The sequence below is a fragment of the Vigna umbellata genome, chromosome 1, assembly GCF_029865625.1.
Source record: "Vigna umbellata cultivar VRB3 chromosome 1, Vumbellata_1.0, whole genome shotgun sequence".
Lineage (NCBI taxonomy): Eukaryota > Viridiplantae > Streptophyta > Magnoliopsida > Fabales > Fabaceae > Vigna > Vigna umbellata.
The window spans coordinates 10,600,335-10,614,164 of NC_142165.1; the positions used below are offsets into that span (position 1 = coordinate 10,600,335).

A 13,830-nucleotide genomic window follows, 5' to 3' on the forward strand; every position below is an offset into this window, starting at 1 on the left:
TAGGAAAACTTATTAGGAAAATCTAAAACTTTTCGGCCACCATCTTCATATGATTACAAGTGCTAAAAAAAATTTGATTTGACAGTGAGAAAAACAAGTTAGAAGGTAGAGATGGAAGAATCCTGCATTAAGTAAAGGAAAACACTGTGATGGTAATAAATGGAGGGAAATTGGAGGAGGTGGCATGAAATGACAGTGGAATTTTAACAAGAGTCAACAGAAACTGGTGTTATTTTCCTAATTTGGCAGACAGAGGCACATAAAGTGCTGCAAAATTCACCTTTGTACAAGAAACAAGTAAAACTTGTGGGGATAGTTTCACGTTCTCATTTTGTGGGGCTCCCTCCCAAAATGATCCCACCCTAATTTAGCTAGATCGTAGGCATATCTCAGCCTTTTAAAACACAATTCAAACTCCCATTTGAGGCTCTAGTGTTGTGAGTCTTCACCCTTTTTTTTACCAATTCCCTCCACTCCTAAAATCTCTCTAGGAGGGAAGGGGGGGCAAGGCAATGAAGATGGAGACACAACCACATAAGAAACACCATTTTGGAACTTCCCACATGCCCTTTCTAGTACAGCATTGTTGTCTCATCATCACCCTCTTAATCTCCACCCTCTTCGGCATCACCACTGCTTTTGATTATGCTGATGCCCTTTCAAAGAGTCTTCTCTACTTCGAAGCACAACGCTCTGGGAGGATACCTTACAATCAGCGTGTCACTTGGAGAGACCATTCTGGCCTCACAGATGGTTTGGAAGAAGGGGTAGGACCAAATTCTCAATTGTACCCACATGCCACAACTCATCAACCTTTGTCTTTTACTTTTCTGATTTGCCAAATTCCCTCTAAAAATCATAACTTTTTTTTTGGGTTTGTGTAGGTGGATTTGGTGGGAGGGTATTATGATGCAGGGGATCATGTGAAATTTGGTTTACCAATGGCGTTCACCATCACAATGCTTTCATGGAGTGCCATAGAGTACAGGCAACAGATTGAAGAGGCAGGTGAATTACAACACACATTGGAGGCCATCAAATGGGGCACTGATTATTTCATCAAAGCTCACACAAGCCCAAATGTCCTATGGGCTGAGGTACTAACTAATTCAACAGAAAATCTATGGTAATTTCAGAAGTTTAAGGATTCTGATATATTGTTATCAAAGAACAACCATACCAAAATTTTTAGACTTTTGTGGCTACCATATCATCTCTTCCAATTCATCATTCTCAATGTTTTACATTAAATGGAATTCTGAAATCAACTACCTTTTTCAGGTGGGTGATGGTGACACTGACCATTATTGTTGGCAACGGCCAGAGGACATGACGACTTCACGGCGGGCGTTTAAGATCGACGAGAACAATCCCGGTTCAGATCTGGCCGGAGAGACTGCAGCAGCTATGGCAGCTGCATCCATTGTGTTCAAAAAAACAAACGCACATTACTCTCACTTGCTTCTGCACCATGCCCTGCAGGTGAGTTAATGAGTGATTAGTCAACTTCTTTCTGTGCTAATTAAAGTTTGATCGGTTTTGACTGGGTGCCATAATTAATAATAATTGTATAATTGTAAGAGCACTTTTGTATGACAATCTCAGTTTCAAAACTAATAATTGGGTAGGAGAAATTAAGGTTAACCAGTGTTGCTAATGAGGATAATTAGAATAGAATAGAACAGTTTATAAGGTATGATTAGATTAAGAATGAGAATTGAATGTTTAAATGAATGAATAGTAGTATTTATTGTGTGTGCATTTTGTAGTTGTTCGAGTTTGGGGACAAGTATAGGGGAAATTATGATGCTAGTGTCGGAGTGGTAAAGAGCTACTATGCGTCGGTGAGTGGATACATGGATGAGTTGTTGTGGGCTGCCACGTGGCTGTACAAAGCCACCGACAACAAAATGTATTTTGAGTACGTTCTTTCCAACTCTCACAAATTTGGTGGCACTGGTTGGTCCATTTCAGAATTCAGCTGGGATGTTAAGTATGCTGGTCTTCAACTCATGCTCTCAAAGGTAAAAACTTTCCCTCATTTTACTTCATTTTCTCCATGTGACTCCCACTTTTCTGTGAATCCAACTTTATATAGGTTTTGCTTTTCTAACCTCAAAAATATAAATCATGGAGTATGCACCAATTAAGGTATATTAATTACTATATTAAAGACAGAAACTATAAAGTCTGTCCAAGCACAATGCCATGTGCAGCTACTGCTTTAGCTTTGCAACAGTGTGCAATTAAAGTGATGTGGTTTATGGTTGAGCCCAATGTTGGAAACCTTAAGTACAGATACCCTTCAGCCTCTCACTTCATTACACACTCCTTTTTTTACCCTTTTAATAAATAGTAGTAAATGAGTGATGAGGTAGGACATCCTTTGGACCCGTTTGGGTAGAAAATAAAACATGTGAAAAATAAGTTAAATGGAAATTAGTAAAAAAAATATGGTCAAAATAAGAGTGTTTTAGTTATAAACATTTTATATATTATAAAATGAAATCAAAATAATTCAAGGAATTACCCCTGTCAAATATTTTTACTTGTCTTAACCTATTTGCCAAAAATACGTACGTCTTTCTCTGTATCTCATGCAAGTTCTCATAAAAACAAAAAATCATTATTTTTGTCTTATGAGGACACATAAATGAATGATATCCAAACTGAAAATCTGGTTCACTCAGTTGTTTAGATAACACCCATTATTAATCTGGATCGGATCGGTTAAAAAAACAACTGATTTAATGTAATGAAACCCAAATTCAATTAAATCGTTGAACTCTATAATTAGATTTGACCCCACCCATGTGTACACTTTTTTTTAGTGAGAATAAAGATTACACTGCACAGAGTATGATTTGAACATCATGGAATCTATCTGAAGGAATGATTAACTTAGAATGAAATGTCAACAAGCGAGAAGTGGGTTAACAAATAGTAATGTACGAGTGTTTGCACTCTAACCAGAGTTTCATGTTTTTGCAGCTCTTGAGGGAAGAAAAAGAGAAGAAGCATAGGACTATACTTGAACAATACAGAACAAAAGCAGAGTACTACATATGTTCATGTCTGAACAAAAATAACGACAGCAAGGATAACGTGGAACGAACCCCTGGTGGACTGCTCTATATCCGAGAGTGGAACAACATGCAATATGTTTCAACAGCAGCATTTCTGCTTTCAACGTACTCTGATTACCTTGAGAACACAAATCAAAAGCTGAATTGCGAAACGGGTACAGTGGATCATGAAGAAATTCAGAGTTTTGCTAAATCACAGGTTGATTACATTTTGGGGTCCAATCCAATGAACATGAGCTATTTAGTAGGGTATGGCCCTAAGTACCCGAAAAGGGTTCACCACAGAGGGGCATCCATTCTGTCATACAAAAAGAATAAAGGGTTCATAGGGTGTACTCAAGGGTATGATAACTGGTATGGTAGCCAAGAACCTAATCCTAATGTTCTTGTTGGGGCTTTGGTTGGAGGGCCTGATGGGAAAGACAATTTTGAGGATCGAAGGAACAATTTTATGCAGACTGAAGCATGCACATATAATACTGCTCCCTTGGTTGGTGTTTTTGCAAAGTTCTTGCATATAGAAAACCACAAAACAGTTCATGACTGTAATTCACTTTTGCTTGCTTCCTTCAAATAATATATACTATACTATTAATACACTATATGTTATCATAAATAAGTCAAAACCCAACTTCTTTTCAATTATTTTTTTTCCTCATTGGTGAGTGATTTATATAGTTTGGTTGAGATTTTCTGCCCTCAAATGTACTTACGTTATAGATATAAAAAAGTCTATCTTTCTTATCTCAGACATCAGCTTCTTCTTCATGCTTGCACTTCAAACAAATATGGTTGTAAAAATGGGCTTGGACAACACAATTTCATTTTGGTTTAGCAGAAAGAAGGCCAATGAAAGCTATTGTCTTCTGCTTTTGCTACAGACAGCTTCGGCAGTATTTTCTATCAGTGGTGTTTCAAACTTATAAAGAAAAATGGAATCTTGCTGTTAATTGAATTGTATCTTGAAATTCAGAAATGGGATAACTTATTTATGAATGCTTACAAACCAAACTCAAACAGTCTGACATGAGATATTAAAGCGAGGAATAATAATTACCATAGAAAATAAAGATGATTGATGTGATTTCATAATAATGAACCATCATGCTTACACGATTTAGCACAGTAAAAGAACATTATTTCCACATAAGCCACTATTATTAAAATGGTTTAATACATTTGGTCCTTATTTTTGAAAATTTAGTTCAAAATGGTCCTATTTTTTGAAAAAATTTCGTAAGATCCCATATTTTGTTTAAAAATGTTCAATTCGGTCATTTTTGTGGACGTCGTTAAAAACATAACGATGTTGATGCCATTGTGACCAAATCTGAGTGAGGTGTTATGTTGGATGATTACGTGACACTGTGAAGTGAAGTGAGTTGGTGCAAGCAACCCCACCGGATTTCGATGATTATGTGGCCAAATCAGAACAACGAAGGCCATTATATCCAAAACCAAATTTGTTCATCAGGATCTCCATCACTTTGTTGCAAGCAACCCCACCGGTGCAAATCCACCAAATCTTGAGAAGAAAGATGCGTTTGAGTCGTTGTCGCTCACGAGCTTCACTATTGCGACTCTATCGTAAATCACCCCGAAGTTGTCCGGAGTGATTGTTGTTGAAAGAAGGATCCTTCATTACGAAGGTGCCACTATTGCAAGTGCTTTTCGAAGACAGCCACCACGACTCCATCGTAGACCACTAACAAGGGAACGTCACTGCCTGAAACAGAGCTCCGCTGTGAATGTATAAGGGAGCTTCTGTTAGGGAAAAGAAGAAATAGAGTGCCTCGCCAGACCTGTAAGAAAACCAGAATCAAAACCACCATCACTTTGAACGCAACCAAATATCATTATGTTTCCAATGATCACCACTGCTTGCGAGAGCTCCACGATAGAAAACATGGCGGCGCACCAGAAAAGGGATCAAGATTGGGGTTTTATGAAACCCACGATAGAGAGAAAAAACCCATGGATCACTGGGTTAAAAGTGTGAAAGGATTAGCCATGTTCGATGTACGACACACTGTTGGTGAAAAGGGAAGGAAGGCAAAAATGCATAAAAAGATTGGGGATTTTTCCCCAATTTAGGGTTTTTGATTCTAATTTTCACTTTAGGGTTCTTAAAACGTTAGGATTTTAGATTAGAATTTTCTTTGATTTTAATAAAAAAACCCATACTTCACTTCACAATGCCACGTAATCATCCAACATAACACCTCACTCAGATTTGGCCAGAGTGGCATCAACACCGTTATGTTTTTAACACGTCCACGAAAAGGACCGAATTGAATATCATTTTTAAACAAAATATGGGGCCTTACTGAACTTTTTCAAAAGGTAAGACCATTTTGAAATCAAACCCCCAAAAGTTAGGACGAAAAATATATTAAACCTATTAAAATGATAAAAATAAATGTTTTTATTCTTTTATATACATCATAATACGTCAACTATTTATATTATTTCATAGAATTTTGCATTAATATTAATTTAGAAACATATTTACAATGTTAAATAAATTTAATAATATTTAATTAAAAAAAATTAAATTAAATACTCTCAAGTTAAAAAATTAAATTAAATTAAAGTTTATAAAAAAATTAATTTCAATGATAACATATATATATATATATATATATATATATAAATTTATGTTCAAATGGATAACTAAAAACATTCCGTCTTCCTTTTCTATCTTAAAAATTTAATCTAAAATCAATGACTAATATATAAATTAAAATACAAAATTATAAATAAAATACTAGTGATACTGTTCTTTATTTTTCTTATTAAAAAATCAGTTTAATGTTTTTAAATCAAGTTACTGTTTCTTATTTTTTAGGTGGGCTGATTAATTATTCTTTGTCTGTAAGAGTCAGTTTGGAACAAATGATAGAAAAAAAAGGAAATGAAGGTGTATGGAAAGAAATAAATAGGAGAGAGAAAAAAGCTTTTTCTAAAAAAGAAAAAATATATACATAATTAATTATGTTATTTTGTAGAATTTGAATCGTGATAATTATAATTATAGGTACAAAATAATATAATTAATAATGTATAAAAGAGTTCAAAGATTACTTAATGGGAAAGACATGCTTACTTTCGAATTTGTTAAAAAATTTGTTTTTTAACTCACACCATAGACTTTAGTTTTGTAAAAAATGAAGCATATGAAAACGTGGTGACACTTTCGTAATTATGACGAACTTATATATCTCAGTTATTTAGGGATAGAGGCAATAAGATCGTTCGGCTTCGGTTCTGATATGAACCGAGGTAGTATGCCCTGTCAAACAGGTGACTTTTTCTGGAACCGAACGTCTCAAGCACATTTTGTCCATTAATATGTCTCGGTTGTTTGGGGACAGAGACAATAAAACTGTTCGACTTTGGTTCTGCTATGAACCGAGACAATATGCCCTGCCAGATAGGTGACCTTTTTTGGAACCGAATGGCCCAAGCACATTTTGTCCACTAATATGCCTTGGTTTTCTGGGGATAGAAACAATAGGACCGTTCGGCTTTGGTTCTACTATGAATCGAAGCAGTATGTGTCCTCCCTATATGCCTCAGTTTAGGCGCGAAGTGAGACCTTAACCGAGGTAATAGTTCCTGTGTAAGTTCAAATTTAGAACCCTAAACGAAAACATATTTTCTCTTGCAATGCTCTTCTTCTTCCCTTTCGCGCATCCAAGTCGTGCATCCAACCCTGTTGGAGGCTTCCTTTCTCTTCTTTGTTCCGATTCGTCTTGCTTCAAGTCGTGCATCCAACCTAGCCTAGGGTTCTTCATCGCGTGAACAACCTAGGGTTCTTGTCTCTCCGTTCTGTTTCGCAGCAAAGGAGGAAACTTCCTTCCCTCCCCTTTTTTTGATTTCGATTGAGTTGTTTTCTGTTTGATTGATTCTCTGCAGGAGTGGTGGTGTTTGATTGATTATGTGCAGGAGTGGTGGTGGGAGCGCGTTGTCCTCATCTTGTAGTGATTTAGAGTTTGCATTTCGTCTTGGGGGTTGATTTTCTGGGTTGGTATTGTAGAGAGGCGAAAGAACGGCGACGACGCAGCTAGGGTGTGACGTGGGCGCAACAAGGGCATTGCGATGGCAGCGAAAGAATGGTGATGACGCGACTAGCGCTTGGTGAGGGCTCGAACCGTTCGGTTCACTATACGAACCGTTCGGTTTAGTATGTATCGAGGATTGAAATAAAAAAAAGAAATAAAACACCCTACTGCCTCGGTTACCTAAGAATCGAAACAAAATCCTACCCCTTTTTTGCCTCGGTTCATAACCGAGACAAAAAACATACCCTTTTTGTATATGCCTCGGTTGCGGAATCGCTGCCTATAAGCAAAAATAAACGCTGTCGTTTTCCTTAGTGTACTAGTGTAGAACACTCATAATTTTATTTCAAAAGGATTACTATACAAGGATTTATAATTCCATTCTTTCAAATATAATTACATCAATCCAGTACATTTTTTTTTTAATTTCTAAGTATTTAATTTAATGTTGAAATTATCATTTTGCCTACAAACTTTACTAGTGTTAAAGTGTTTTCTTAAGACAATAATAAGAAATAAAAAAGAAAGAGAAATATATAAACAAATAATCCCTCCTAACTCATGGTATGGAAACCAAGACCATAAGCTGATCCAAGTTTAATCATGAAATCATCACTTTTATTACCCTTCCCAAGAGTTTGCAAAGCTTAACCTATAACATGGTGAATAGGTGTAGCAATATTCACGGAGTTGAAACAGGAAGAACATGTGTAGAGTTCGCATGCAGGTGACGAAAACTTAAATATATATTGGTATAGTCATGGGTGTAATTTGTACTTTATAATGTCTTATATGTTTTGGTTATAAAGTAAACGAAGTATATGATAATTTTAAAATTTTTATATGTTTATAGATTTTGATTTTTGAAAAAAATCGAAAGTTATCAAATTTTTACGTTCTAGTTTCTTAAAAATTGAGATATAAAAATTTGTTAAAATTTCAAAAATTATTTATTAAGAAAATCAAAGCATAAAAATTTTAAATAATCAAAATATAAAAGTTCACCAAAATTTTAAGTTTGTTAGTAAAAACAAAGTTTTAGATGTTAGTTATTTTTATAATCGAAGCCTATTGTCTTTTATGCTCCAATTTTACTAATAATTAAATCTAAAATTTTGTCTAGGGTTAACTTTGCACCTCCACTTTTATATTGTTGCTCAACTTCTAGGCGGTGAACCGGTAAGTGCTTATTTTGTGTTTTTGGTGAAGTTTGTGTATTTTTGGGTTTTTTTGGTAAATTTTTGACTTTTAGGTTGTTATTGTTGTTAATATTGAAGTGAGATTAATTAATTTTCCAAAACGCGTCCAAGATTGCATCTTCATTGTTGCTCATGTTTTATGCTCCTAGGTTCATATTACTATCTTGAAAATTTAGTTTTAGTATGAGCCTATAATATTTTTTCAATAAAAAATTTATTTTTTGTTTGTTAGATATGTGATTAATTATATGTTTAAATATATTGATTTAGTTTTGTTTTATTTGAGATTTTTATTGCATGGAGTTAGTCTTAGTTTCCCAATTGAGATTCAATATGAAAATTATTTACTCTTTACAAGTTTTTTTTAAGAAAATATATTTTCTAAAAATTAATATAAAAGGAGACACTGAATAATTTATATCAAAGAATAAAGTATATAATGTATTTGGGAAAACATCAAATAATTCATTTGCAACAAGCCATTGGAAGAAAAAAAAATTCATATTCTTTGATCTTCCGAATTGGTTGAAGTTAGAGGTTAGACATTACATAAATGTAATTCATGTAAAGAAGAACGTGTTTGATAGCTTGATTAGTACACTATTTAACATTCAGAAAAAAGACAAAGTATGGAGTAAATGCTCATTTGGATTTCTTTGAAATGAAGATCCGAGAAGATTTGACACCAAGGAAAGTTGGTAAGCAAAATTATTTAAACCCTAAACCCTAAACACTAAACCCACAACCCTAAACCCTAGACCCTAAACCCTAAACCCTAGACCCTAAACCACAAATCCCAAACCCCAAACCCCAAACCATAAACCATAAACCCTAAACCCTAAACCTTAAACACTAGACCCTAAACATTAAACACTAAACTATAAACCCTAAACCATAAACCCAAAACCCTAAACCCTAAACCATAAACCATAAACCCTAAACCCTAAACACTAAACCTTAAACCCTAAAATATAAACCCAAAACCCAAAACCATAAACCCTATACCCTAAATCCAAAACCCAAAACCCAAAACCCTGAATCCTAAACCCCGAACCCTAAACCCTAAACCCTAAACCATAAACCATAATCCATAAACCCTTAACCCTAAACGATAAACCCTAAACCATAAACCATAATCCCTAAACCCTTAACCCTAAACCAAAAACCATAAACCCTAAACCCTAAACAATAAACCCTAAACCTTAAACCCTAAACCCTTAACCATAAACCCTAAACCAAAAACCCTAAACAATAAACCCTAAACCCAAAACCCTGAATCTTAAACCCTGAACCCTGAACCATGAACCCTGAACCCTGAACCCATAAACCTTAAACCCTAAACCCTAAACGCTAAACCATAAACCTTAAACTTTAAACCCTAAACCTTAAACCCAAAACTAAAAACCCAAAACGCAAAACCCAAAACCCTAAATCCAAAACCTTGAACCCTGAACCCTGAACCTGAACCCTGAACCTTAAACCCTGAACCCTGAACCCTGAACCCTGAACTCTGAACCCTGAACCCTAAACCATAAACCCTAAACCCTAAACCATAAATCATAAACCATAAACCCTAAACCCTAAACACTAAACCCTAACCAATAAACACTAAACTATAAACCCTAAACCCTAACCGCTAAACGCTAAACCCTAATCCATAAACCCCAACCCAAACCCAAACCCCAACCCAAACTCAAACCCAAACCCAACCCCAACCCCAAACCCCAAACCCCAAACCCAAACCTCAAACCCTAAATCCTAAACCTTAAACCCTAAACACTAAACACTAAACCTTAAACCCTAAACCCTAAACCTTAAACCCTAAACCATAAACCCTAAACCATAAACCCTAAACCCGAAACTCTAAACCCTAAACACTAAACCCTAAACACTAAATACTAAACTCTAAACCCTAAACGCTAAACCCTAATCCATAATCCCCAAAGCCCAAAGCCCAAACCCCAACCCAAACCCAAACCTCAACCCCAACCCAAACCTAACCCCAACCCCAAACCCCAAACCCAAACCCCAAATCCTAAATCCTAAACTCTAAACCCTAAACCCCAAACCCCAAACCCTAAACCCAAACCCCAAACCCCAACCCCAACCCCAACCCAAACCCAACCCCAACCCCAACCCCAAACCCCAAACCCAAACCTCAAACCCAAAACACAAACCCCAAACCCCAAACCCCAAACCCCAAACTCTAAATCCTAAACTCTAAACCCTTAACCCTAAACCTTAAATTTTAAACCCTAAACCTTAAACCTTAAACCCTTAACCATAAACCCTAAACCCTACCCCCACATGTACGCTATGTTTAAACATAAATTGCTTTCCATGTAACAATAAATCAAGAGGAAAGTCCTAAACCCAATAAGATTCTTCTATCTATAGTTCAATTGTTGGACATAGCATGTTGTTAAGGAAATCAACTACTAAGATAAAAAAGCTTGCATGATTGCCCCTCAAAGTTAGTATTTTGGTTCATATATTTATAATTATTTGATTCTTTTTCTTCCAATTATTTATAATTGTGTTAATATATTGTAGTAGTTATAAACAAATTGACACATATGAATACGATCACTATGTAATGCAATAGATGACAATCGTTGTTTATGCTCGTATTATAGCTAGTTGGAAAACGATAATAATTGCATTGAGTCAAATACTTTGCAACTTTGTTTGTTTATATACTAATTGAAACTATTGTCTTTTATGCATAAATTCAAGAATACTACACTAATTCTTGACAAGTCCATTAAGTATTTAAGAATATCTTATACAAAATATATAATACAAATGTACAATAGTATTTAACACATGTGATTCTAGATATTTAACAAATGTACATTGTGATTCATTTAAAAATTTACAATATTGTTGTATCCTACTGATTTTAGGTATCATTTATAATATATTTTGGTTTTGTCTAATTTTATATTGTTGTATCGGACTGATTGTAATTTTGTCCAAGTTTGATGTGTAAGCAGAAACAAAAACAATAAAATCATTTGAAAAAAAAACACATAAAATAGACTTCGATAATTACCAAAATCAAAGCATAAATGGGATACTAGACTTTGGGTTCGTTAAAAACCGAATCCCAATACCTTTTTATCTAAAATTATTTAATTTAAAGAGTGTTAGACTTTAATTATAGTAAAACCCGAAGCTTAATCATTTTTTATTTAAATAAATTATTTTATTTTAAAGATATTGGGTTTCGATTATCTAGAAAATCCAATCATTATATGCCTTTTAAATTAAATAATTTTTATATGAAAAGAGTTAAGCTTTGGTTATTAAAAAACCAAAGCATAATCCTTTCTTTTTATATATTTTTCTATTATTAATGGTGTTATGTTTTGGTTCTTATTGAATCGATGTCTAATACTAAATTTATACTTCAATTTATAATTGAGATAAAAAAATTACTTTTTTTTTATGTTGTCTACATATGTCTAGATTGTTGAACTAATGCACAGTATACAATATCTTAAATAACTAGGGCTAAAACCCATTCTTACATTGGTGAGTGAATGTTGTTTGTCAATCAAACTTAAAATTTTATTTCGATAATATAAGAAGAAATTTGTATTACAAATAAACCTTGATCTAATGGTCGTGCCATCCAAGTTTATAACTGTGAAACTATCATTATTCAACTGGGTGCCATGAAATCCTTCTCGTTTTGCTATCATTGATCAGTGAAGAGTTGCAAAAGTTACTTGAACAAACGTAATTAATTCCACGCAAACAAGTTCTGTATAAAGCGAGACTCTCATTCTCATTGCCAAAGTGCTCACTATTTTCAAAGCCATGCATGTCATGAATCATTATCTAATTCATTATTAACGTGTTACGTTAATTTTAATGAATATCACCTGTTTAGCCTCTAAAAATCTATAGCATTATTGTATTGATTCTTGCCAAAATTGTCACTCTTAACGAATATCCATTTATACAGTAAAAGATGTTTCATCTTGAATAGAACGTGCACGAACGAATGATCAAATGATTATTTAAACATACATCGTAGTCAAAATTATTATATAAAGATCTAACTTTTTCACTGTTTTAAATATAAATTCAGGGTGCCTTATATAAAATAAATTCAGGAAAAAAACTCAATCAGTAGAAAAACAGATGAAGAAAAGATGACTCAATTATGAATGCTATTGCTATTAGCTAGAGAGAGGATAGAGATATGCAATTGTGCGTGGAAGCTAATTTTGGGCGATGTTACTGTTGAAAGTGATAACATTGGATTTGTTTCAATGCACAAGTTCAGATTTCTTGCCTTTGAGGAATGCTTTTGGACGACATAGGATAAATGGGTTCCATGTTTGGTCAGTGGTCAACTACAGTCAACGCAGACTCCATCATCATCATCATCAATTAATCAGTGTGGCAAATAAAGTTGCTTCACTGTTCTGTGGACAAACAGACATGGTGATGGTACTAAAGGCTTTGTCAAATGTCAATGAAATTGAATTGGCTAATTACAATTTTCTTCATGAATTCCATTTTTCCAATGGATATACCTTAATATTATAAATATTGCATATTTCTTTTCTACATTTTATGTTTATATTTTCTTTTATCTTCTTACTCTCTATATATATCACTTTCTACAACGATGATCATGCATTTTCTTCTCTTCTTTTACCACACACCACTTACATATTATCAATAACTTTTTTAAAACTATATCATAAATATAAAGCAGGTCTTTTACCTGAATCTTATATTTTAATTAATATAAAATCTTCTATTCATATAAATAATCTGTTGGTTAGTATATTTGAGTACTTATAAACCACAATTAAAAATAGTTTAAGTTTGATCCTTTGAGTCAATAAAAAATCGTCCAAATCAGGGCTTTTGAAATAATCATTCTAAATTTAATGCATTTATCATGCTAACAATATATGATTAAACGAAATAATATTATACATGTAAGATGTGGTTATTACATTAAATCAAAAGTTCAAAATTATGGACATTTTTTTAATATTGATGCTTAATCATTTTTAGATTATAGCATTAGTGTGAGTAAAGTTAAATTTTAATTTTGAAATGAAGTTCTAATTTTATGTTTAACCGATTAAAAAGAGTTTTAAAGTGAGAAGATTTTACTTTAGATTTTTTATAAAGGTTAGTGATAAATTTTAAAAGATATTTGGTACCAATAAATATAGTAAGAATAAACTTAACTATTTCCAATCTAATAGTATTAATTTTACAGAAAAAAGGTGACTTTATGACTACCTCTTCCGAAAAAAATAATTGTCTAGAAAAGATTACGTAAAAAAGTGACTTTGCGACAATCTCTTGCAGAAAAAAAAGATGTTTTTGTCTCATAAAAATTACGTATATTTATTTCCAAATTTGAAAATTGTTTCATTCAATGCTGTGTTTTTTTTTTTATTGGAAAGTGTATATAAAAAAGAGAAAATAAATTGGTTATATAAG

The 13,830-nt window shown here is 33.5% G+C and overlaps 1 protein-coding gene across 1 annotated transcript; it reads left to right on the forward strand.

Annotated features, from left to right (window-relative positions):
* The first annotated feature begins 379 nt into the window (after positions 1-379).
* On the forward strand, positions 380-3,837 carry LOC124838884 (endoglucanase 11-like). Its single transcript, XM_088094167.1, has 5 exons — positions 380-767; positions 885-1,097; positions 1,282-1,482; positions 1,770-2,024; positions 2,992-3,837. The coding sequence occupies exons 1-5, from the start codon at positions 513-515 to the stop codon at positions 3,661-3,663; spliced, it is 1,596 nt and encodes a 531-aa protein (XP_087950293.1). The 5' UTR covers positions 380-512; the 3' UTR covers positions 3,664-3,837.
* Positions 3,838-13,830: the final 9,993 nt, after the last annotated feature.

Coding starts and splice junctions, on each gene's coding strand:
- LOC124838884 (XM_088094167.1), top strand. CDS start 513: ATGAAGATGGAGACACAACCACATAAGAAACACCATTTTGGAACTTCC. Junction 768..884: donor CAGATGGTTTGGAAGAAGGG/GTAGGACCAAAT, acceptor GGGTTTGTGTAG/GTGGATTTGGTGGGAGGGTA. Junction 1,483..1,769: donor TTCTGCACCATGCCCTGCAG/GTGAGTTAATGA, acceptor TGCATTTTGTAG/TTGTTCGAGTTTGGGGACAA.